This window comes from Falco rusticolus, unplaced genomic scaffold, assembly GCF_015220075.1.
Source record: "Falco rusticolus isolate bFalRus1 unplaced genomic scaffold, bFalRus1.pri scaffold_54_arrow_ctg1, whole genome shotgun sequence".
NCBI classification, from domain to species: Eukaryota; Metazoa; Chordata; class Aves; order Falconiformes; family Falconidae; genus Falco; species Falco rusticolus.
This window is the reverse complement of record NW_023618233.1, coordinates 13,580-36,080: the sequence shown is the minus strand read 5'-3', so window position 1 is coordinate 36,080 and position 22,501 is coordinate 13,580. Positions and strand designations below refer to the sequence as shown.

Below are 22,501 nucleotides of genomic sequence, written 5' to 3'. Positions count from 1 at the left end.
CTGGTTCACGAACAGACCGACCGAGCGCGCTGCCTCTGCCGTCCGCCGCGCGCGCAGCGCCCCCTCCGGGCTTGCGGTTCCGCAGCCGCGCTGCGCGCCGCTCGTTTGCATGGCCACGCCCCGTAGCCGTGTCCGCGGGCCGCTGACGGCTTCGCATTTGCATGGCCGCGCCTCCCGCTCGGCCCGCACCGCTGAGCGCCCCTCATTTGCATGGCCGCGCCTCCTGGCCGTGGTCACGCACTGCTCCCGGCCGCGTTTCGTTCGGGCCACGCCTCCTCCTGGGCCGCCCCAATGAGCGCCGCGGACGTTAGTGGCCACGCCCCGGGGCGTGGCTCCCAGGCCCGCCCCGCAGTGTGCGCCATGTCGGAGCGGGAGGAGCGGCGGTTCGTGGAGCTGCCGCGGGAGTCGGTGCGGCTGATGGCGGAGGAGCGCCGGGCTGGAGCTCAGCGACGAGGTGGCCGCGCTGCTGGCCGAGGACGTCTGCTACCGGCTGCGGGAGGCCACGCAGGTGTGAGGGCGGCCGGGGCGGCGGGGGCCGGGGCCCAGTGCCGGTCGCGCTCCCCGTCCCGCTCCCGATCCCCGTCCCGCTCCCGGTCCCCGTCCCGCTCCCGGTCCCCGTCCCGCTCCCGGTCCCCGTCCCGCTCCCGGTCCCCGTCCCGCTCCCGGTCCCCGTCCCGCTCCCGGTCCCCGTCCCGCTCCCGGTCCCCGTCCCGCTCCCGGTCCCCGTCCCGCTCCCAGTCCTGCTCTGCTCGCACTCCCAGTCCCAGTCCCGGTCCTGCTCCCGGTCCCACTCTGCTCCCACTCCCAGTCCTGGTCCCGGTCCCAGTCCCGCTCCCAGTCCCAGTCCCGCTCCCAGTCCCAGTCCCGCTCCCAGTGACGGTGCCTCCCCCCCAGAACAGCTCCCAGTTCATGAAACACACCCGGCGCCGCAAACTGACGGTCGAGGATTTCAACCGGGCGCTGCGCTGGAGCAACGTCGAGGTGCCGGGATGGTGTTTGGGGGAGGGGTCCCCAGTAACCCCCTGGGGGGTCCAGGACAGGGAGAGGGATCCCCAGTAACTCACTGGGGGGTCCAGGATTGGAGGGGGGGGTCCCCAGTAACCCCCTGGGGGGTCCAGGACAGGGAGGGGGATCCCCAATAACCCACTGGGGGGTCCAGGATCGGAGGGGGGGGTCCCCAGTAACCCCCTGGGGGGTCCAGGACAGGGAGGGGGATCCCCAGTAACTCACTGGGGGGTCCAGGATTGGAGGGGGGGGGTCCCCAGTAACCCCCTGGGGGGTCCCCAGTAACCCCCTGGGGGGTCCAGGACAGGGAGGGGGATCCCCAGTAACTCACTGGGGGGTCCAGGATTGGAGGGGGGGGTCCCCAGTAACCCCCTGGGGGGTCCCCAGTAACCCCCTGGGGGGTCCAGGACAGGGAGGGGGATCCCCAGTAACTCACTGGGGGGTCCAGGATTGGAGGGGGGAGTCCCCACTAACCCCCTGGGGGGGTCCCCAGTAACCCCCTGGGGGGTCCAGGACAGGGAGGGGGATCCCCAATAACCCACTGGGGGGTCCAGGATCGGAGGGGGGGGTCCCCAGTAACCCCCTGGGGGGTCCAGGACAGGGAGGGGGATCCCCAGTAACTCACTGGGGGGTCCAGGATTGGAGGGGGGGGTCCCCAGTAACCCCCTGGGGGATCCAGGGCCGGGGGGAGGGGTGTCCCCAGTAATCCGCTGGGGGGTCCAGGACAGGGGAGGGGGGTCCAGGACCAGGAGGGGGGTCCCCAGTAACCCCCTGGGGGGGCTAGGGCCAGGGGGAGGGGAGTCCCCAATAATCCCATGGGGGGGCCAGGACCAGGAGGGGGGTCCCCAATAATCCCATGGGGCGGCCAGGGGGAGGGGGGGCCCCAGTAACCCCCTGGGGGGTCCAGGACTGGGGAGGGGTGCCCCCCCCCATGTTGCTGTGACCCCAGAGGGTTCTTGGGGGTGGGGTTTTTTTTTGGGGGGGGGGGGGGGGTGGCAGCACAGTGTCCCCCCTCCCCAGGCGGTGTGCGGATACGGCTCCCAGGATGCGCTGCCTTTCCGGGCCATCAAGGAAGGGGAGCTGTACTTCCAGGAAGACCGGGAAGTCAACCTGGTAGAGCTGGCTTTGGCCACCAACATTCCCAAGGGATGCGCCGAGACGGCTGTGCGAGGTGAGGGGTCCCCCCAAAACCCCAGGACCACCCCCCCCCGGACCCCCCCAGGACCCCTCACCCCCCTTTTTCCGTGCTCTTTTCCCAGTGCACATTTCCTACCTGGATGGAAAAGGCAACCTGGAGCCGCAGGGAGCGGGTAAGGGATGGTGGGGGGGTGGCGCTGGATTTGGGGAGGGGTCAGACTTTGGGGTGACGCCCCCACCCCCCACCCCCATCCCCCTCTTTAGTCCCCAGCGCCGTCTCCACGCTGACAGACGACCTGCTCAAGTACTACCAGCACGTCACCCGCGCGGTGCTGGGTGATGACCCCCAGCTGATGAAGGTACCGGTGGGAAATAGGTGGGAAAGAGGAGATAAATAGGCGGGAAATAGGTGGGAAAGAGGAGGTAAATAGGCGGGAAATAGGTGGGAAAGAGGAGGTAAATAGGCGGGAAATAGGTGGGAAAGAGGAGGTAAATAGGCGGGAAATAGGTGGGAAAGAGGAGATAAATAGGCGGGAAATAGGCGGGAAAGAGGAGATAAATAGGCGGGAAAGAGGAGATAAATAGGCGGGAAAGAGGCGGGAAAGAGGCGGGAAAGAGGCGGGAAAGAGGCGGGAAAGAGGCGGGAAAGAGGCGGGAAAGAGGCGGGAAAGAGGCGGGAAAGAGGCGGGAAAGAGGCGGGAAAGAGGCGGGAAAGAGGCGGGAAATAGGCGGGAAAGAGGAGGGAAATAGGCGGGAAATAGGCGGGAAAGAGGAGGGAAATAGGCGGGAAAGAGGAGGGAAATAGGCGGGAAAGAGGAGGGAAATAGGCGGGAAAGAGGAGGGAAATAGGCGGGAAAGAGGAGATAAATAGGCGGGAAATGGGGACCCCCCCCCTCCCCCTGAGCACCCCAAAATGGGGTGGTCCCTCCCCCCCGGCCCCGCTGTGGCCAGCATCCTCGCCCGCAGGTAGCCCTGCAGGACTTGCAGAGCAATTCCAAGATCGCTGCGCTCCTGCCTTACTTCGTCTACGTGGTCAGCGGGGTGAGTGCTGGGGTGGGATCCGGTGGGATCCGTGGGATCCAGTGGGGTGGGGTGAGGATGGGTGGGTGGGGATGGTGGGGATGGGATAGGGTGAGGGATGGGACAGGGTGAGTGATGGAGTGGGATCCGGTGGGATGAGCGGTGGGATGAGTGGTGGGATGGGATGAGGGATGGGGTGGGGGATGGGATGGGTGGGACAGGGTGAATGATGGAGTGGGATCTGGCGGGATCCGGTGGGGTGAGTGGTGGTATGGGGTGAGCGATGGGATGGGGTGGGGGATGGGGTGGGGTAAAGGGATGGGGGGTGGGGGATGGGGTGGGATGAGATGGGGGGGAATGGGCTGAGGGATGGGGTGAGGGGTGGGGTGGGGGATGGGATGGGGTGAGTGATGAGTGGGATCCAGTGGGATGAGCGTGGGATGGGGTGAGTGATGGGGTGGGATGGGTGGGGGATGGGGTGAGGGGAGGGATGGGGTGATGATGGGATGGGGTGGTGGATGGGTGAGGGGGGGGGGGTGAGGGATTGGGTGGGGTGGGATGGGGTAGGGATGGGGTGGGGGATGGGATGGGATGGGATGTGGTGAGTGATGGAGTGGGATCCAGTGGGATTCGGTGGGATGAGCGTGGGATGGGATGGGATGGGATGGGGGTTCTCCCCAAGCCTGGGTGGCCATGGGGGTGTGGGGGGGGTCTCCCCACTGAACCCCCTTTTACCGGCAGGTGAAGTCGGTCAGCCACGACCTGGAGCAGCTGAACCGGCTGTTGCACATCGCTCGGAGCCTGATCCAGAATCCTTCTCTGCCTGGGCTCCTACGTCTGCAGCCTCATCGCCAGCGTCATGTACTGCGTCCTCGAGCCCCTGGCCGCCTCCATCAACCCCCTCAACGACCACTGGACCCTCCGCGATTACGCCGCCATGCTCCTCAGCCGCATCTTTGGTGAGGAGCCCCCCCCCCCCCCCCCGATGCAGGTGCAGGGGGTCCCCCCCATCCCCCCTCCCCAGAGCGCGGGTTTTTGCAGCATCCGTATGAATCTTCCCACCCGGGTTGGCTCGGAATCGGAAGCGGGCCCATCGCCTCCGTCGGTGGCAACTGATTAAAAAAAAAACAAACACAACCCCCTAGATCAGATGTTAAAATCCAAATTTCCAGAAGAATCCACCTCAAATCTCATCATCTTTTTAATTATTTTATTTTTTGCTCAGCTGGAAAGCGCTTTGAGTCCTCCTCCGTCAGGTGATGCTCATCGACCGCGGCGATGATGCTCTGCTGGACTCAAAAATTAGAAAATTAGAAAAATCATTTATATCTCCTAATGATCAGCCCATGTGGGTCTCGTTTGCTGTTTGATATATTTATTTTGGTGAGGTGGGAGGGTAAATCGCGGCGGAATGATGTGCAATGGACTTGGTGCACCCCCGTGTTTAACCTTGCTTTAATTTCTAGGCCAGGTTATTAATGGGTAATTAAGCATCGCCTGTCGTCCCCCGCAGGACCCACGGTGATCTGGTGAGCGGGTTGTACCAGCAGATCCTGCTCTCGCTGCAGAAGGTGCTGGCTGACCCAGTGCGCCCGCTTTGCTCCCATTACGGCGCGGTGGTGGGGCTGCACGCCCTGGGCTGGAAGGTAAAGGAATTGGGGGGGGGGGGGGATGGGGTAGGGTGAGGGATGGGACGGGGTGAGGGATGGAGTGGGATCCGGTGGGATCCAGTGGGATGAGTGGTGGGATGGGGTGGTGATGGGATGGGATGGGGGGGATGAGTGGTGGGACGGGTGAGTGATGGAGTGGGATCCAGTGGGATCCAGTGGGATGAGCGGTGGGATGGGGTGAGTGATGGAGTGGGATCCAGTGGGATGGAGTGAATGATGGAGTGGGATCCAGTGGGATCCAGTGGGATGGGGTGAGTGATGTAGTGGGATCTGGTGGGATCCGGTGGGATGGGGTGAGTGATGGGATGGGGTGGGATGAGCGGTGGGGGGGTGAGTGATCCAGTGGGATCCGGTGGGATGAGCGGTGGGATAGGGTGAGTGATGGGATAGGGATGGGGTGGGGAATGGGATGGGGTGGGATCCAGTGGGATCCGGTGCGGTGAGTGGGTGGATGGGGTGGGGGTAGGGGGGGATGGGGGATGGGGTGGGTAAGGGATGGGGGTGGGGTGGGGGATGGGGTGGGATGAGATGGGGTGGGAATGGGCTGAGGGATGGGGTGAGGGGTGGGGTGGGGGATGGGATGGGGTGAGGGGTGAGGGCTGGGGTGGTGCCCCCCACCCTGAGCTCGTGCTCAGGGTCTCTCTGTGTCCCCCTCCCCCCCCCCAGGCGGTGGAGCGGGTGCTGTACCCCCATCTCCCCACCTACTGGACCAACCTCCAGGCGGTCCTGGATGATTATTCCGTGTCCAACGCGCAGGTCAAGGCTGATGGGCACAAGGTCTACGGGGCCATTCTGGTGAGGGGGGGGCTGGGGTGGGGGGGTGGGGGGGGTGGGTTGACCCATCCCTCCCCCTCACCATCCCCCCCCCCCCCAGGTGGCTGTGGAGCGCTTGCTGAAGATGAAGGCGCTGCAAGCATCGGGGGTCCCGCGGCGCGAGGGGTCCCCCGTCACAGCCCCAAGCGGGACCCCCCCACCCCCACCCCAGAGCCGGCTGTTGGCTTGGGGCGCCCCCTCCAGCTGGGGGGGGGCTTGGGGGGGGCCCCCCTTCGTCAGCATCCCCGTGCCCCCCCCTCTCCCTCCACGACATGTACCGGGAGCTCTACGTTTTCTTCGGCGACAGCTTGGCCACCCGTTTCGGCACCGGTTTGCCACCCCCTCCCCTCCCCCCCTCCCCCCCGAGACCCCCGAAGGAATCCGCAAAGACACCCCCCCCCCGGCTTTTGGGGGGGATGGGGCGACGCAAGATGCCCCAACTGACCGCCAGCGCCACGGTGAGCCCCCCCCAGCCACGAGGAAAGCCCCCGGCCGGACCCCCTGCCCCCCCCTCCCCCGCCCCGGGGCGACCCCCCCTCCATCGCCCGGCTAACCTCACGCGCCCCCGTGGTCCCCCCGGCAGCCCCCCCCCCATCGGCCGGGGACGAGGGATTTTTTCCAAAAATGTCGTTTTACGCCCCGGGGACCCCCCAGGTTCAGTTTTCTCATCGCGGGGCGTCAGACCGGGCGCCGCTGCCCCGGGCGCCGTTTCCAGACCTTTTCCCACAATATCACGGAACCGGACATATATCGCGATCCCAGAAGTTACCATGATCGGTCGGACCACCCGGCCGGCCCGACGCTGGCCACGGGCTGAGTATTCCCTGCAGCTCCTGCTCTGAGCGGGGGGGGGGGCGGGGGGGACCCCCCCCCAAAAAAAATAAATGGGTATTGGGTGATGGACCCCCACCCACCCCAATAAAACCAGTACTGGGTGATGGACCCACCAATAAGCCTGGTGTTTGGTGCTGGAAACACGACACACCCCCCCCCCAGTAAAACCAGTATTGGGTGATGGACCCAACAATAAGCTGCCGGACCCCTCCCACTAAGCCCAGTACTGGGAGCCAGATCCCCCCCCGTAAGCCCAGTAATGGGTGTCGGATACCCCCCCCCAGTAAGCCCAGTACTGGGTGCCAGATCCTCTCCCAGTAAGCCCAGTACTGTGTGCTAGGCCCCTCCCACTAAGCCCAGTACTGGGAGCCGGATCCCCCCCAGTAAGACCAGTACTGAGAGCCGGGTCCACCCCAATAATCCCAGTACTGGGAGGTGGATCCCCCCCCCCCAGTAAGCCCAGTACTGGGAGCCGGACCCCTCCCTAGTAAAGCCCAGTACTGGGTGCCGGACCCCTCCCAGTAGGCCAGTACTGGGTGCCGGACCCCTCCCAGTAAGGCCAGTACTGGGTGCCGGACCCCTCCCAGTAAGCCCAGTGCTGGGCACCAGACGCCCCAGTAAGCCCAGTGCTGGGCGCCAGACGCCCCAGTAAGCCCAGTGCTGGAAGCCGGACCCCCCCAGTAGGCCCAGTACTGGGTGCCGGACCCCTCCCAGTAAGGCCAGTACTGGGTGCCGGACCCCTCCCAGTAAGCCCAGTGCTGGGCGCCAGACGCCCCAGTAAGCGCTGTGGGCGGTCAGGGCGCGGCGGCCGGCAGGTGTCGCTGTGTCCGCTATACAGGGCCCCTCCCCGGATGGCCAATGGCGTTTGGCTGATGACGTAATCAGCCGGAAGTGACGTTGTACCCAGCCTATATAAGGCCGCGCCACTCGCCGGTAAACGCCATTTCCGGTCCGCCACATCCGCGTCTGTGCGCTGCGGCCCGAGCGGGCTGGGGTTGGTCGCGGTGCCGTTCCCGAACCAGGTCGCCACGCCTGCGAAGGCGACAAGTGGTGCCGAAACCCGGGAATTACTCGCCTGGAACCGGATGAACGGCGGCCGGAGCGGCTGGACCAGCCCGGCGGGGGGGACGCTCCCGGACCAGCAAGGAGGATGGAAGGCCTTGTGAAGGTCGTATCACAATTACATAAGGAATGGGGTATTGATTGTAAACCCAAAGGTTTTACTCTTGTCGTTGTGAGGCTTTTAGAAATCGGGTCAGTGATATTCTCCACCCTGAAGTGTGGGATAAGTGTGCTAAAGCGTTAGCCGAGGAGACGATGTCCTCGGGTTGTGGGGAAAAACCTTAAGTCGTGGGGGAAAGTTGTACAGGCCCTGCAGAAGGCTCTACAAGAGCAAGACCTGGATGGCGGCAAAGGTCTGTTCGTTGGTCACCCCGAAAGCAGGATTCGGGGCCGCCACACAGACTTTGCACCCCCTGGCGATGATGCTTCCGCTGAGCCTAAAGATCTGCGAGAGGGCGACACGTCCCCTCCATCCCCGAACCCCGTCCCGCTTGCGGAGGGACAGAAAGGAGCGAAATCCTTCTGGGGTGGGTTGGTTGAGGAGGCCAGGGGCGCCGCGGGGAAACCAGAGTCTGAGGAAGTCTGGGCCACACCACCGCCCTGTGCGCCCAGGATGGCACCGGGCGGAAAACGGAAGGGGGGGGGAATAGGGGCACCAGCACAGGGCCCCCTGAAAAGCTCAACCAATACAGTGGATAGTTCCGGGAAAACCGTCACGTGCATTCTCTCCAGGAGTCGAGCGCCTTGGTAATGTCGTCGTGAAAGGCAGAAAACTCGCCCCAAGACACCTAAGCATCGAACCCCAGGATGTACCTACCCTTCCGCAACACTCCCAGCGCGATCGGTGGCGATGTCAAGTATCTGGCCGTAGCCCTCGTCGGATTCGGTGGAGAAGTCCGGTGCGTTACAAAGCCCCCGGACTGAAATGCAAACAATTGTCGATCAACCTCCCACGAAGATCGTGGACCGGCCCCACAGGGACCGACGGTCTTCACGGATGCATCCTCGGCGACCTCAACCGCGGCGGCGGTATGGCAATCGGGAGAATGGCACTGCATTAAAATACCGATTGTGCGCTTTCAGTCCGGCAGTTAGGAGCGACGGCCGTAGTACTGGCGTGTGGGCTGTTTCCCAATGGAACACCTCAACGTAGTGACCGATTCGATTTCGTGGCCGAGCTTTGCTTAGCCACGTCGGGGCCCGGCGTGCCGACATCCACAGCAGCTCTAATGCTGGAAGAAGCACTTTTTTTCCCCAAAAGGGCACCGTATCGGTCATCCACGTCAACAGCCACAACCCGATCAAAGGGTTTTTCCAAATCGGTAATGACAAAGCAGACGCCGCTGCAAAAGGGTTGTGGACACTAAGAGATGCCCGTCAGCTACACGAGTCTCTCCACATCAGAGCTAAAGCCCTAGTGAAGAAATGCGGGATCTCAGTCAGTGACGCGAAACCATAGTAGCCACGTGTCCCCACTGTCAAAAACACCACTGTGGTCCAGTGGAGTCAACCCCAGAGGTCTTAAGGCCTCCGAGGTGTGGCAGACGGATTTTACGCTCTGTCAGTTGCTGAAACCTCGAGCGTCTAGCGGTAACCATAGACACATATAGTGGAATGATCGTAGCCACACAACACCTTAGGACCGGCTCCAAAGCGACCATCCAACATTGGTTGACGGTCATGGCGTGGCTTGGCATCCCTAATCAGATCAAAACAGACAACGGTCCGAACTTCGTCTCTAGATCAGTCCAGGCATTTGCTTTGAAATGGGGTATCACCCTAACACACGGCATTCCGTATAATAGCACAGGACAAGCTATAGTCGAACGAGCGAATCAAACTCTGAAATCTAAATTGGAGGTATTAGCAAAACCAGAAGGTTTTACCAACGCCATACCCCCGTGAGACCAAGCACGCCTACTAGCGACCGCTCTTTTAGCGTTAAATCAATTCCCCAGGGGGGAGGTGACTAGCCCCCCCAAAAACATTGGGCCACTCGAGCGCTAGAAAAGGCCCGTTGGTCATAATTAGAAATGACTGGGAGAATGGGAACAAGGGCGGAGGCTAGTCCTTACAGGGTGAGGGGACGCCGCTGTCAAAAAAGATGGCAGAGTCAAGTGGTGTTCGCTTAAAGTCCATTAACCGGACCTCCAGAATAAAGCTAATGAAAACCGTGAGTTTTGTCCACAGGACCGGATCATCGGACCCCCCCGTGACCCGTACGCCCCGGTGGCAAGAGAAGACGACAAGTCGGCAAGCGGCCTGACCGCACGTGGGAGCTCTGCACCGGCAGAGGCCAGACAACGGCGAAACAGCCCCCACAGGGGGGGGGCTGCGATGGTTTGGGGTGATTTTAATTTTGGGGTTCGTAACGCCTTCTCATGGCTCCTACGAGCATCAACCATGGGAATGGGTGTTGGTGAGATGGAAGGATCAGAAGATACTACAAAAGATTGTTACCCCGGGGCCCCCCAGCTTTCGGGCGTCCCTCTGTGACCTCATCCCCTCACCCCCCTGTTTGAATACCGCCATGTATTATATGTGTCCCAGCTCTAACCCCGGCAAATCTTACTGTAACGTCCCTTATCAGTATTACTGTTCCTACTGGGGCTGCGAAACCATCGCGTCCGGCCGGAAGTAGCGACGTCAGACCCGTTTCTTAAGACCAGTGGGGGCCAACAGCTGCACCCCTGGGACAGTAGACGGGATGGGAGGACCAGTGCGCCGCGGCAGGGGGTTGCGGCGAATGAGGAGACGGACGCAGCTTGATGCAAGCAAATGTCAATGTATTGTACAGAAGCACGAGGTTTTCTACACTTTCAGAAGCTGCGCGTTTGAAACAGATTGGTTCTTGAAGCTAAGCCTTGCATCCTAGGCAATCCCGATGGTGGTTAACTGCCAGCAATTAACAGCAAGGTGTTACCTTTCTTTAGCGCCATCCTTGGCACCATCCATCTCCCACTCCCCTGTGCTCTGTAAACAACTCCTCATGTTAATTGTTGTCTAGACAAGCTCGAGCACATTCCCCTCAGCTAACTGATTGCCACGCATGGTCCTAGTTTCCAGCCTGCTCCTGCATCTCCCCCTTCCTGTTGCACAAAAGAACCCCTGAAACCGAGCAAAAACAAGGCACAAGTAATAGAACAAATAAAAAACCAACTAAGACATGATATCAATGTCAAAATAACCCACTGTCCTTGTTCCGTACAATTTTACAATTTCCCCTTTTTGCTTTTTGAACAGCTAGTACCAGGTTTGCCATGTTCTGCAGGGCCCTTGCAAACATGACAGCAACCAAGGTAATAGCAAACAAACAATACTGCCAATTGAGTGAATGAATGCTAAAAAGGCTGAAATTTTCTCAGATTTTGATAACATGTTGCTGCAGTGGGGCGCCTAAAATCCACGCAGCACATACCATCAAATCCTCACAGCCATGTCCCTGAACCAACAACAAAGGCAGTAGCAATTTTGACTCACATTCTTAACTGCCTACCAAACAAGGTGATTTAACTCTTTAATGCTTTCCTACTGTTACTCTGGGTAAGAGAAGAACCGCTGCGACGTTCCTATCATAGCCTCCTACTACATTAACATCTACAGAAACAATTATCGACAAAGTGTAAACAATATCATCTTCTTTTTTAACATTATACATAGATGGAAGGGCACACCAAACAAGAACTGGTTCAATCAAAAAGTTCGAAACATCAAACATCGCATGCCTTCTTGAACACACCTCTGGGGTCATTCCCTTCATTCCCTCTCTTTTATGCAAAGAGAGACACTTTACCATAACAGAGAAGCCCCTATTTACATCTCTGAGCCCGGACACAAACCGCAGCTGTATGCGCCACCAGGCTCAGGGCAGAAATCATTCATGTAGTTACATAACTATATCTAAACAGTAATCTTCACACAGTTTTTATTTCATTCTGTAGGGTCGGTGTCGGTATCAGTTGTCTGCAATAAAGGTTCACGGAAAGGTCTTACATTCTTCGCTGGGATCCATCTAGGTCCTTTTTCTGTAGAGACACAAGCATAACCTTTTCCCCATGTAACAAGAGGATATGGTCCCATAATTTTACCTGTTTCTGGATCTCGGACCAATACTGGGGCTTTAACCCGTGCCTCGAAGGAGGCATTTGCAGTAAATGTCGAACTATCGGTGGATTGTTATCTATTAAAGAACAATTCAAAAAATTAAAAACATACAATGCTTTCTGTAACCGTTCCTCCGGAATAGCCATTCCCATTCCCCCTTTTTGTTGTTGTAATAAACGTTTCAGAGACTGATGAGACCGTTCAATGAGAGATTGACCGGTGGGGGAATGAGGAATGCCAGTAATATGAGTTACACCCCATAGGGCAAAAAAGGTTTTTATAGTGGTTGAAACATAAGCTGGACCATTATCTGTCTTTATCTTTAAGGGAATACCCAAAGTAGCAAAAGCACGCATTAAATGTCTACGAACATCTCGTGCCTTTTCTCCTGTGTGACAAGGCAAACAAGGCACCTGAAAATGTATCAATGGAAGAGTGGATATATTTAAGGTTACCAAATTCAGAATAATGTGTGACATCTGTTTGCCATAATGTAGGCTTTGTAATCCTCTAGGATTAACTCCTGTAGCAATTGATAGGAAAGAGTTTTTGGCAATCAGGACAGACAGCAATAATACTTGATGCCTGTTGAGAAGTAAGGTCAAACTGTCGCTTAAGAGCTCCAGCATTTTGATGGAAAAAAGAGTGACTTAGTTTAGCTTGTGCAATACGGTCTGGCAGTACTTGAACTGGTAATGTCAGTAGATCAGCTCGTCGATTGCCTTCTGCAAGAAAACCAGGTAGTGAGGTATGAGACCTAATATGCATAACAAGGCGCAGATCGAGTGTCCAAAAGGAAAATAAGTTCCTGTAACAGGGTAAAGAGTTGTGAATGTGAAACACTCCGCAGCACAGAAGCTCCAGCTCGTCTAACAATACCTGCAACATAAGCAGATCAGTAACAAGGTTGAGTGGTACGTTCCATTTCGGAAAACACGAACAACTGCATTCAGTTCTACTATTTGAGGTGAACCGGAGACTGTCTCTATGTCCGAGTCCCATCGTCTCCGTTGATCATCCCACCACAGAAGAACAGATTTATGTGATTTGCCTGATCCATCTGTAAAGACAGTAAGCGCCGGTAAGGGTTGTTCGCTTCTTCTGGGTTTTAACATCAGACGAAAGTCAATGTTAAACAGTTTGTGTGAAGGTGGATGGGAAGTTATTTGGCCTGTATAGTCGGCAAGTGCCATAACAAAGGTGTCTGATTGCTGATAAAGCCATTTAAGTATACTGTTGTTATTGGTAGACAAATACAGACAAAATCCTTCCCTGATAAGGTTAACAGGCGTGATCTAGCTTTAACAATCAGAGAGGCAAACATTTCATGTTGTGTCAAAATAGTTTTTGTAGACTGGTTAGGTAAAAAGATCCATTCAATAATTAACAGGGGTCCGAGTTCTGAAGGTCCCATTGAAATATCAGGGCATAGGCTGTCGTACAGGGTTTAAAATAATCAAGTAAAAATTCAGGGGCCCATCGGTGGGCCTGTCGAGAAGCGATAGCGAGGCAACCTTTTGTAAAGATGTATCTGCTTCAGGGTTAAGATTACGTGGAGAACAAAGATTAGTGTCCCCTTTTAGTAGGTCAAACAGGACCCAAGTCTGTATTAGAAATTCCCAATAATGGTCGAACCCAATTTATTGTTCCCAGTAATTTTTGTGCATCATGCAGGTTTCTTACATTGGTATTGATCTGCAATGGTTGAGGAATAATAGTTTGTGCTCTTATTCGCCAGCCCAGATATTTCCAAGGGGGAAACTTTGGACCTTTTCTGGTGCTATACAGAGACCTGCCGAATTCACGGCATCTGTGACAAGGGCTACAGCTTTCTCCATGACTTCGTGATGTTGTGCTGCCACTAAAAGGTCATCCATATAATGATACAATAACACAGTAGGCATAGCATTTCGGACAGGACTGAGTATTTTCGCAACATACCATTGACACATTGTAGGGCTATTTTTCATACCTTGTGGCAGTACAACCCACTGATATCTCTGCAACGGAGCTTGCATGTTGATGCTTGGAATGGAAAAGGCAAATTTTGGGTATCATCTAGATGCAATGGGATACTGAAAAAACAATCTTTAAGATCTATGACAGTTAGATGCCAGTGTCGAGGGATCATAGTTGGAGACGGGAGCCCGGGTTGGAGGGCTCCCATATCTTCCATAGCATCATTAATTTTTCTGAGATCATGGAGCAAGCGCCACTTGCCAGTTTGTTTTTTAATAACAAAAACTGGTGAATTCCATGGGCTGGTAGAGGGCACAATGTGTCCTTTGGACAGTTGTTCTGAGACTAAGTTTTGAAGTGCGCGAAGTTTTTCCAAAGGAAGGGGCCATTGATCCACCCAAATAGGAACATCAGACTTCCAAGTTATTTTTAGGGTGTCACGCACTTCAATGGCCCCATCTAAAAATGTGTACGGATAGACATTCCCCATTGTGACAATACATCACGTCCCCACAAAACCATAGGGACAGGCAGCACAAAAGGTTTAACAGAAGCCACATGTCCCTCTGGTCCTTGAATTTGAATTAGTTCCAAACTCTGACGACTATTACCGGTCCCCCCTATCCCAGCCAGTGCCTGAGAGACATTAGTCAGTGGCCATTGCGGAGGCCATTTGGCTTGAGAAATTACTGTGACATCAGCTCCAGTGTCAATGATCCCATTTAGTGCTATTTGTTGGTCATTGTAAATAAGGGTACACTGATACATAGGTCGCTGTGGAGAAATGGATTGTACCCACAAAATGTGAGGTAACCCTGTAGATCCAAAACTCCTCCTCTGCGGAGGGTGATCAGAGGTAAGAGAGCTTACCCCTGCCGGGATCAAAATCAATTGCGCTATTCTACTACCTTGAGGTATCGTACAAGGTGGAAATGGAGTCCATGCCATAATTTTAATTTCGTCCACACTGTCAGAGTCAATAACACCTGGTAAAACAAAGACCAGACAATGTTGTGGAAGATCTACCAATTAATAGAGCCTGTGTATCAGGGGGTAATGGTCCTTTGACATTTGTTGATAATAAATGAACCGAGGAATCGAGCAACGTTACTGTGTGTGGGTTGCCAGGTCCAATCCGCGCTGCCTGAGGTTGCTGGACAGAGACTTGAGGTGTCGGTGCTTCTCTCCGAGCTTGTTGAAATGTCAGCTGTGGCATTGTGTCTGCGCGCGTCGCTGCCCCGCGCTGGGTCGTTTCCCTGTATCGGTTGTCCCTGGAAATCATACTTAGATCGACATGATTAGCATAATGACGCCCTTTCCGACATGTCGGACAAACTCCAGGACCAGGAGGTTGTTGTTTTCCCCAGCCCGCGCAAGACAATTTCTCTTTAAATGGCCAGGCTTACCACAACCATAGCAATTCCCCACACCACGCATTGTTGCAAAAGCAGCAGCCATAGCTTCAAACTTATGGTCAACCGTACCGATTCGGTTACATGCTTCCACCATTTCCACCAGAGTGGGGTTTGGGTTGGGAAGAGACTTCAATAACTTTTACAATCAGCATTAGCATTTTCAACAGCTAGTTTTGTTAGCAATATATCCCGAGCTTCCGCATTATCTACTTGACGTTCCAAAGCCTGTTTTAGTCTATCAATAAACTGCATATAAGGTTCTCGAGACTCCTGAGTGATGTAGTAAAAGCTTTTTGGGCTTTTGTACATCAGGAACCTGGAAAAAAGCCTTTTTGCCTCTTCTCTAATTGCCTCGAGAGCCGCACGGGGGCAGTGTTGAGCCTGTGTTACCGGATCAGCACGTGCCCCGGTGCCCATAAGATGCTCTATTGTAATGCAGCTAATGCAGCATCATTATGATTGACATACGTGAGCAGGAGTGCTTGCAGTCCTCCTCTCCAATGCGACTCCCACAACGTTATACTGAGCTCGGGGTTAGTAACAATCGTGCTAAAGATTTCAAATCATGAGGAGTCATGATATAAGTATCAAACACAGAAGATAACAGGCTTATAAAATAGGGAGAAGAAATACCACGTTCCGTAACCGTGCGGCGCAGTTCTTAACAACCGAAAAAGAAGAGCCTCCCATCGTGCTCCCCCTGCCCGACCCTGAGAATACAAGACCGGAAGCAACTATAGTTTTAGCCATGTCCAAATCCCCCCTCCTTTAAGGCTGTTTCTTTATTTTGTCCACACATCACGTAGATCAGAGGGTATAAATCACGGTTCTTTTTCACGGTCTATCGGTCCTGGGTCAAAAGGATCTTCTTCTGGCGGATACCCCATGCATTGACACCCAGGGGTCTAGAGCACTGTGACTTAGAGGCTGATGAGGAAAGAGCTGTAGGAGCTTGCGATTCCTCCTCCTCTCCTTCCTCTGCTTTCATAGTCTCAAAAATAGCTCTCCACGAAGAGAGCAGATGGTGGGACTCAGTATTGCCTTTTGTCGCAGAATCCCACAATTTCACCCCTGTGTCGTCCCAAAGTTCCCGCGTAAAAATTGTAGATGCAGTCACTGCGGGCATATTTACTTGCACCCACCTGAGCATTGCTTTAAGGTCTTGTCCAGAGATATTTTTCTTATGTTTATTAAGAAGACCTTTCATAAGCTCATAAACGTCTCCTTCTGGGGACGAAGCCTGATTCCCCATTACGGATTCCCCACAGCTCACCTCTCACCTCCGGAGGGATTTCTGGCCGCCTCCTGCTTCCTTTCAGCAGATCATTCAAAGTTCTGTGGGATTCGCTGCATGTCGCTCAGATGGGCGATTCGAGAGCCCTTCACGTTAGATCCTTAAACGTATCACGTCGGGGTCACCAATTTGCGGCGAATGAGGAGACAGGACGCAGCTTGATGCAAGCAAATGTCGTTTATTGTACAGAGCACATTTTATACACTTTCAGAAGCTGCGCGTTTAAACAATTGGTTCTTGAGCTAAGCCTTGCATCTAGGCAATCCCTGATTGGTGGTTAACTAATTAACAGCAAGGTGTTGCCTTTCCTTGGCGCCATCCTTGGCGCCATCCGTCCCCCACTCCCCTGTGCTCTGTAAACAGTCTCATCATGTTGATTGTTGTCTAGACAAGCTGGAGCACATTCCCCTCAGCTAACTGATTGCCACGCGTGGTCCTAGTTTCCAGCCGCTCCTGCAGGGGGTTCGATAGATATGTGACTGCCAATATATTTTCTTAAACGGAACCAATGAAAACGACCTGGGATGGGCTATCGGCAAAACTTGGGGCGTTAGATACTGGCTACCCGCCAGATAGGGGGGGGCTGTTTTTTATTAAAAAACGGGAAGTAAAAAGCGGCGCAGCGATTGGCCCCAACGTCGTAATCAAAAGCGATAACCAGCAAAGCAAGCTTGCCGACTTCCACCCCCGTCCAACCGATCCCTTCCCAACCAAGCAAATAGTCCCCTCAAGCCAACCAAAGGTGAACTCTCACCATTTGCCCGACAAGCCATTTTTTAACGTGTTCGATGCCACCTTCCGGTCGCTGAATCAGACAAACCGGGATCTCACGAGTTCTTGTTGGTGATGTTACGACGTGTATCCCCTCCCCCCCCTTCTGTGAGGGCATTGCCCTCAGTGCTTCCTTTGACTGTTCGTCAACGGTAGCGCAACCCCGTGTCGGTGGGACGCACCACGGAACGGAATCACCCTGAACCAAGTCGGGGGCCTGGGCGTGTGTTTTGGTAATGCCACCCTGGCAAGCTGGGCTAGTGCTGTTTGCACAAAAACCGTTGCGGTTGACAAAACCCGTAAATGGGCGATCCCATCCGCACCCGCATGTGGATTTGCCACCAATCGGGGGGTAACCCCCTGTGTGTCACTTGAATTCCTTTTGATGACTCTGCTGACTTTTGCGTACAAATTTGGATCGTTCCCAGAGTCCTGTACCATCCAGAAGAAGAAATGTACCGTTATTGGGGAGAAACTAATAGCAGACTTCAAAAGAGAAGTGCTGACGGCAACCCCTGTGTGTCACTTGAATTCCTTTGATGACTCTGCTGACTTTTGCGTACAAATTTGGATCGTTCCCAGAGTCCTGTACCACCAGAAGAAATGTACCGTTATTGGGGAGAAACTAATAGCAGACTTCAAAAAAGAGTGCTGACGGCCGTAACGATAGCGTCGCTGCTGGTTTGGGAGCAGCCGGCACGGCCACGGGATGACCTCCCGGTGACCCAGCGACGAGCCTGTCTCGACTACAAGCCGCCATCGATGAAGACCTGCAAAAAAAAAAATCGAGAAATCCATCACCTTTCTGGAGCGATCCCTCTCCTCGCTTTCAGAGGTTGTTTTGCAGGATAGACGGCGATCAGACCTCCTGGTTATGCAACAAGGAGGCCTTTGTGCCGCCCTGGAAGAGGGATGCTGCTTTTCTGCTGACCACACCGGAGTGGTTAGAGACTCGATGGCCAAATGGAGAGATTGGCTCAAAGAAAAAGAGACGGGGAAGCCCAACAAGGTGGTTTGAATGATGGTTTAACCAGTCACGGTGGCTAAGCACCCTGATAGCCACCTTGGTAGGACCGATCGCGGTGATCCTGATGACATTGATCTTCGGACCCTGTATATTAAACAGGCTCGTGTCTTTCGTCGAGAGGCGGCTAGAAAAGATCAACATCGTGTTTGTAGAACACCAAACTGCTTTAAAAATGTACTTGGACAGTTTTTCCCCCAGTTATCCCAAGTTACACCCGTCACCCCAGTTACCGCCCAATTACCACTTGCTCGTGTGCCTTCTGGTTGTTATTGCGAAATTATGGTACGTTTTTAGAATTTTTGGTATTTTTAGCCTCTTTAGTTAAGCATAGTGTGCCTTAAGTCTTTTACCCAAGATCACGATATATTCTGTAAGATTGTTATATTCTAGCCCATTTAAATATGCACAGGGAGGGGGGAAATGTAGGTAGTTAGGGCGTGGCGGCCAGCAGGTGTCGCTGTGTAAGCCCAGTACTGGGAGCCGGATCCCCTCCCAGTAAGCCCAGAACTGGGTGCCAGACGCCCCCAGTAAGCCGAGTACTGAGAGCTGGACCCCCCCCAGTAGCGCAGTACTGGGACCTGGATCCCCTCCCAGTAAGCCCAGTACTGGGTGCCGGATCCACCCACTAAGCCCAGTACTGGAGCCAGAAGCCCCCAGTAAGCCTAGTACTGGGAGCCTGATGACCTCCCAGTAAGCCCAGTACTGGGAGCCTGATGACCCCCACTAAGCCCAGTACTGGGTGCCGGACCCCCCCAGTAAGATCAGTACTGGGAGGCAGATACCCTCCCAGCAAGCCCAGTACAGGTTGCTGGATCCCTCCCAGTAAGCCCAGTGCTGGGTGCCAGATCCCCTCCCAGTAAACTCAGTACTGGAAGCCGGATCCCCTCAGTAAGGGCAGTACTGGGTGCCAGATCCACCCAGTAAGCCCAGTAGGAGACAGATCCCTCCCAGTAAGCCCAGTACTGGGTGCGAGATCCTCCCCCAGTAAGCCCAGTACGGAGCAGGATTCCCTCCCAGTAAGCCCAGTACTAGGTGCCAGATCCCTCCCAGTAAGCCCAGTACTGGGTGCCAGATCCCCACCCAGTAAGCCAGACCCCTCCCAGTAAGCCCAGTACTGGGAGCCGGATCCCACGCAGTAAGCCCAGTACTGGGTGCGGAACCCCCCCAGTAAGATCAGTACTGGGAGCCAGATCCCCTCCCAGTAAGCCCAGTACTGGAAGCCGGACCCCCTCAGTAAGGACAGTGCTGGGTGCCAGATCCACCCCAGTGAGCCCAGTACTGGGAGCCGGACCCCCCATTAAGCCAGATCCCCCCCAGTAAGCCCAGTACTGGGTACCGGATTCCCTCCTCCTGTAAGTCCAGTACTGGGAGCCAGACGCCCCCAGTAAGCCCAGTACTGGGTGCCAGACCCCCCCAGTAAAATAAGTACTGGGAGCCAGATACCCTCCCAGTAAGCCCAGTACTGGGAGCTGGATGCCCTCCCAGTAAGCCCAGTACTGGGAGCCGGATCCCTTCCCCCAGTAAAATCAGTACTGGGAGCCAGATACCCTCCCAGTAAGCCCAGTACTGGGAGCCGGATGCCGTCCCATTAAGCCAGATCCCTCCCAGTAAGCCCAGTAGAGGGAGCCGGATCACCCCCAGTAAGCCCAGTACTGGAGCAGGATGCCCTCCCATCAAGCCAGATCCCCCCCAGTAAGCCCAGTACTGGTGCCGGACCCCCCCAGTAAGCCAAGTACTGGGTGCCAGATCCCTCCCAGTAAGCCCAGTACTGGAGCCGGATGACCTCCCAGTAAGCCCAGTACTGGGAGCCAGATCCCCTCCCAGTAAGCCCAGTACTGGGAGCCAGATCCCCACCAGTAAGCCCAGTACTGGGTGCCGGACACCCCCAGTAGCCCAGTACTGGGTGCCGGACCCCCCCAGTAAGCCCAGTACTTGGAGCCAGATACCCTCCCAGTAAGCCCAGTACTGGGTGTCGTATCCCTCCCAGTAAACCCAGTACTGGGTGCCAGATCCCCTCCCAGTAAGCTCAGTACTGGAAGCCGGACCCCCCCCAGTAAGCCCAGTACTGGGTGCCAGATCCACCCCAGTAAGCCCAGTACTGGGAGCCAGATCCCTCCCAGTAAGCCCAGTACTGGGTGCTGGATCCACCCACTAAGCCCAGTACTGGGAGCTGGAAGCCCTCCCAGTAAGATCAGTACTGGGTGCAGATCCCTCCAGTAAGCCCAGTACTGGGAGCCGGATGACCTCCCAGTAGCCCAGTACTGGGAGCCGGATGCTCTCCCAGTAAGCCCAGTACTGGGTGCGGAACCCCCCCAGTAAGACCAGTACTGGGTGTTGGATCCCTCCCAATAAGCCCAGTACTGGGAGCCAGACCCGCCCAGTAAGCTAGACCCCTCCCAGTAAGCCCAGTACTGGGAGCCGGATCCCACCCAGTAAGATCAGTATTGGGAGCCAGATACCCTCCCAGTAAGCCCAGTACTGGGTGTTGGATCCCTCCCAGTAAGCCCAGTACTGGGAGCCAGATCCCCCCCAGTAAGCCCAGTACTGGGTGCCAAATCCCCTCCCAGTAAGCCCAGTACTGGGTGCCAGATCCCTCCCAGTAAGCCCAGTACTGGGTGCCAGATCCCTCCCAGTAAGCCCAGTACTGGGTGGCGGACCCCTCCCAGTAAGCCCAGTACTGGGTGGCGGACCCCTCCCAGTAAGCCCAGTACTGGGATCTGCATCCTGTCCCAGTAAGCCCAGTACTGGGTGCTGGTCCCCTCCCAGTAAGCCCAGTACTGGGTGCCAGACGCCCCCAGTAAGCCCAGTACTGGGTGCCAAATCCCCTCCCAGTAAGCCCAGTACTGGGTGCCAGATCCCTCCCAGTAAGCCCAGTATCGGGAGCGGGATGCCCTCCCAGTAAGCCCAGTACTGGGAGCCAGATCCCCCCCAGTAAGCCCAGTACTGGGTGCCAAATCCCCTCCCAGTAAGCCCAGTACTGGGTGTCGTATGCCTCCCAGTAAGCCCAGTACTGGGTGGCGGACCCCTCCCAGTAAGCCCAGTACTGGGTGGCGGACCCCTCCCAGTAAGCCCAGTACTGGGATCTGCATCCTGTCCCAGTAAGCCCAGTACTGGGATCTGCATCCTGTCCCAGTAAGCCCAGTACTGGGTGCTGGTCCCCTCCCAGTAAGCCCAGTACTGGGTGCCAGACGCCCCCAGTAAGCCCAGTACTGGGTGTCGGATCCACCCACTAAGCCCAGTACTGGGTGCCGGATTCCCTCCCAGTAAGCCAGATACCCTCCCAGTAAGCCCAGTACTGGGAGCCGGAGCCCAACCAGTAAGCCCAGTACTGGGTGCCGGACCCCCCCAGTAAGATCGGTACTGGGAGCCAGATCCCTCCCAGTAAGCCCGGTACTGGGAGCCAGATCCCCCCCCAGTAAGCCAGATCCCTCCCCCAGTAAGCCCAGTACTGGGTGCCAGATCCCTCCCAGTAAGCCCAGTACAGGGTGCCGGATCCCTCCCCCCCAGTAAGCCCAGTACTGGGAGCTGGATACCCTCCCAGTAAGCCCAGTACTGGGAGCCGTACACCTCCCAATAAGCCCAGTACTGGGTGCCAGAAACCCTCCCAGTAAGTCAGACCCCTCCCAGTAAGCCCAGTACTGGGAGCCGGATCCCCCACAGTAAGCCCAGTACTGGGTGTCATATCCCTTCCCATTAAGCCCAGTACTGGGTGCCAGATCCCTCCCAGTAAGCCCAGTACTGGGAGCCGGATGCCCTTCCAGTAAGCCCAGTACTGGGTGCCGGATCCACCCCCAGTAAGGCCAGTACTGGGAGCCGGATGCCCTCCCAGTAAGATAAGTACTGGGAGCCGGATGCCCTCCCAGTTAGATAAGTACTCGGAGCCGGATGACCTCCCAGTAAGCCCAGTACTGGGTGCCAGATCCCTCCCAGTAAGCCGAGTACTGGGAGCTGGATCCCCCCAGTAAGCCCAGTAATGGGTGGCGGACCTCTCCCAGTAAGCCCAGTACTGGATGCCCCCCAGTAAGCTGACTATTGAAAGCCGGACCCCCCCAGTAAGTCCAGTACTGGGTGCCGGAAACCCCCCCACTAAGCCCACTATTGGGAGCCAGAACCCCCCCAGTAAGCCCAAAACTCGGTGCCCGAACTCTCCTATATGCGGGCGGGGCGATGCTTCAGCACCACCCCCCGGGGCGGGGCCACGAGCGTCCGCGGCGCTCATTGGGGCGGCCCCGGAGGGGGCGCGGCCCGAACGAAACGCGGCCGGGAGCAGTGCGTGACCACGGCCAGGAGGCGCGGCCATGCAAATGAGGGGCGCTCAGCGGTGCGGGCCGAGCGGGAGGCGCGGCCATGCAAATGCGAAGCCGTCAGCGGCCCGCGGACACGGCTACGG

General features: G+C 56.4%; 1 protein-coding gene and 1 long non-coding RNA gene across 2 annotated transcripts; both read left to right on the top strand.

Annotated features, from left to right (window-relative positions):
• Window positions 1–350: 350 nt before the first annotated feature.
• Window positions 351–6,518, top strand: TAF6L (TATA-box binding protein associated factor 6 like). The gene is given in 14 exon segments (XM_037374851.1): window positions 351–426; window positions 428–508; window positions 895–981; window positions 2,026–2,176; window positions 2,265–2,315; window positions 2,407–2,501; window positions 3,109–3,183; window positions 3,904–3,977; window positions 3,979–4,112; window positions 4,536–4,545; window positions 4,676–4,808; window positions 5,499–5,627; window positions 5,707–5,747; window positions 5,749–6,518. Coding segments are annotated over 14 exon segments (1,866 nt in total). The 5' UTR covers window positions 351–360; the 3' UTR covers window positions 6,488–6,518.
• Window positions 6,519–16,772: 10,254 nt separating this feature from the next.
• LOC119142118 lies at window positions 16,773–18,243 on the top strand. The gene is made up of 2 exons (XR_005102158.1): window positions 16,773–17,583; window positions 17,732–18,243. It is a non-coding gene; the product is annotated as an uncharacterized LOC119142118 (long non-coding RNA).
• The last annotated feature ends 4,258 nt before the right edge of the window (window positions 18,244–22,501 follow it).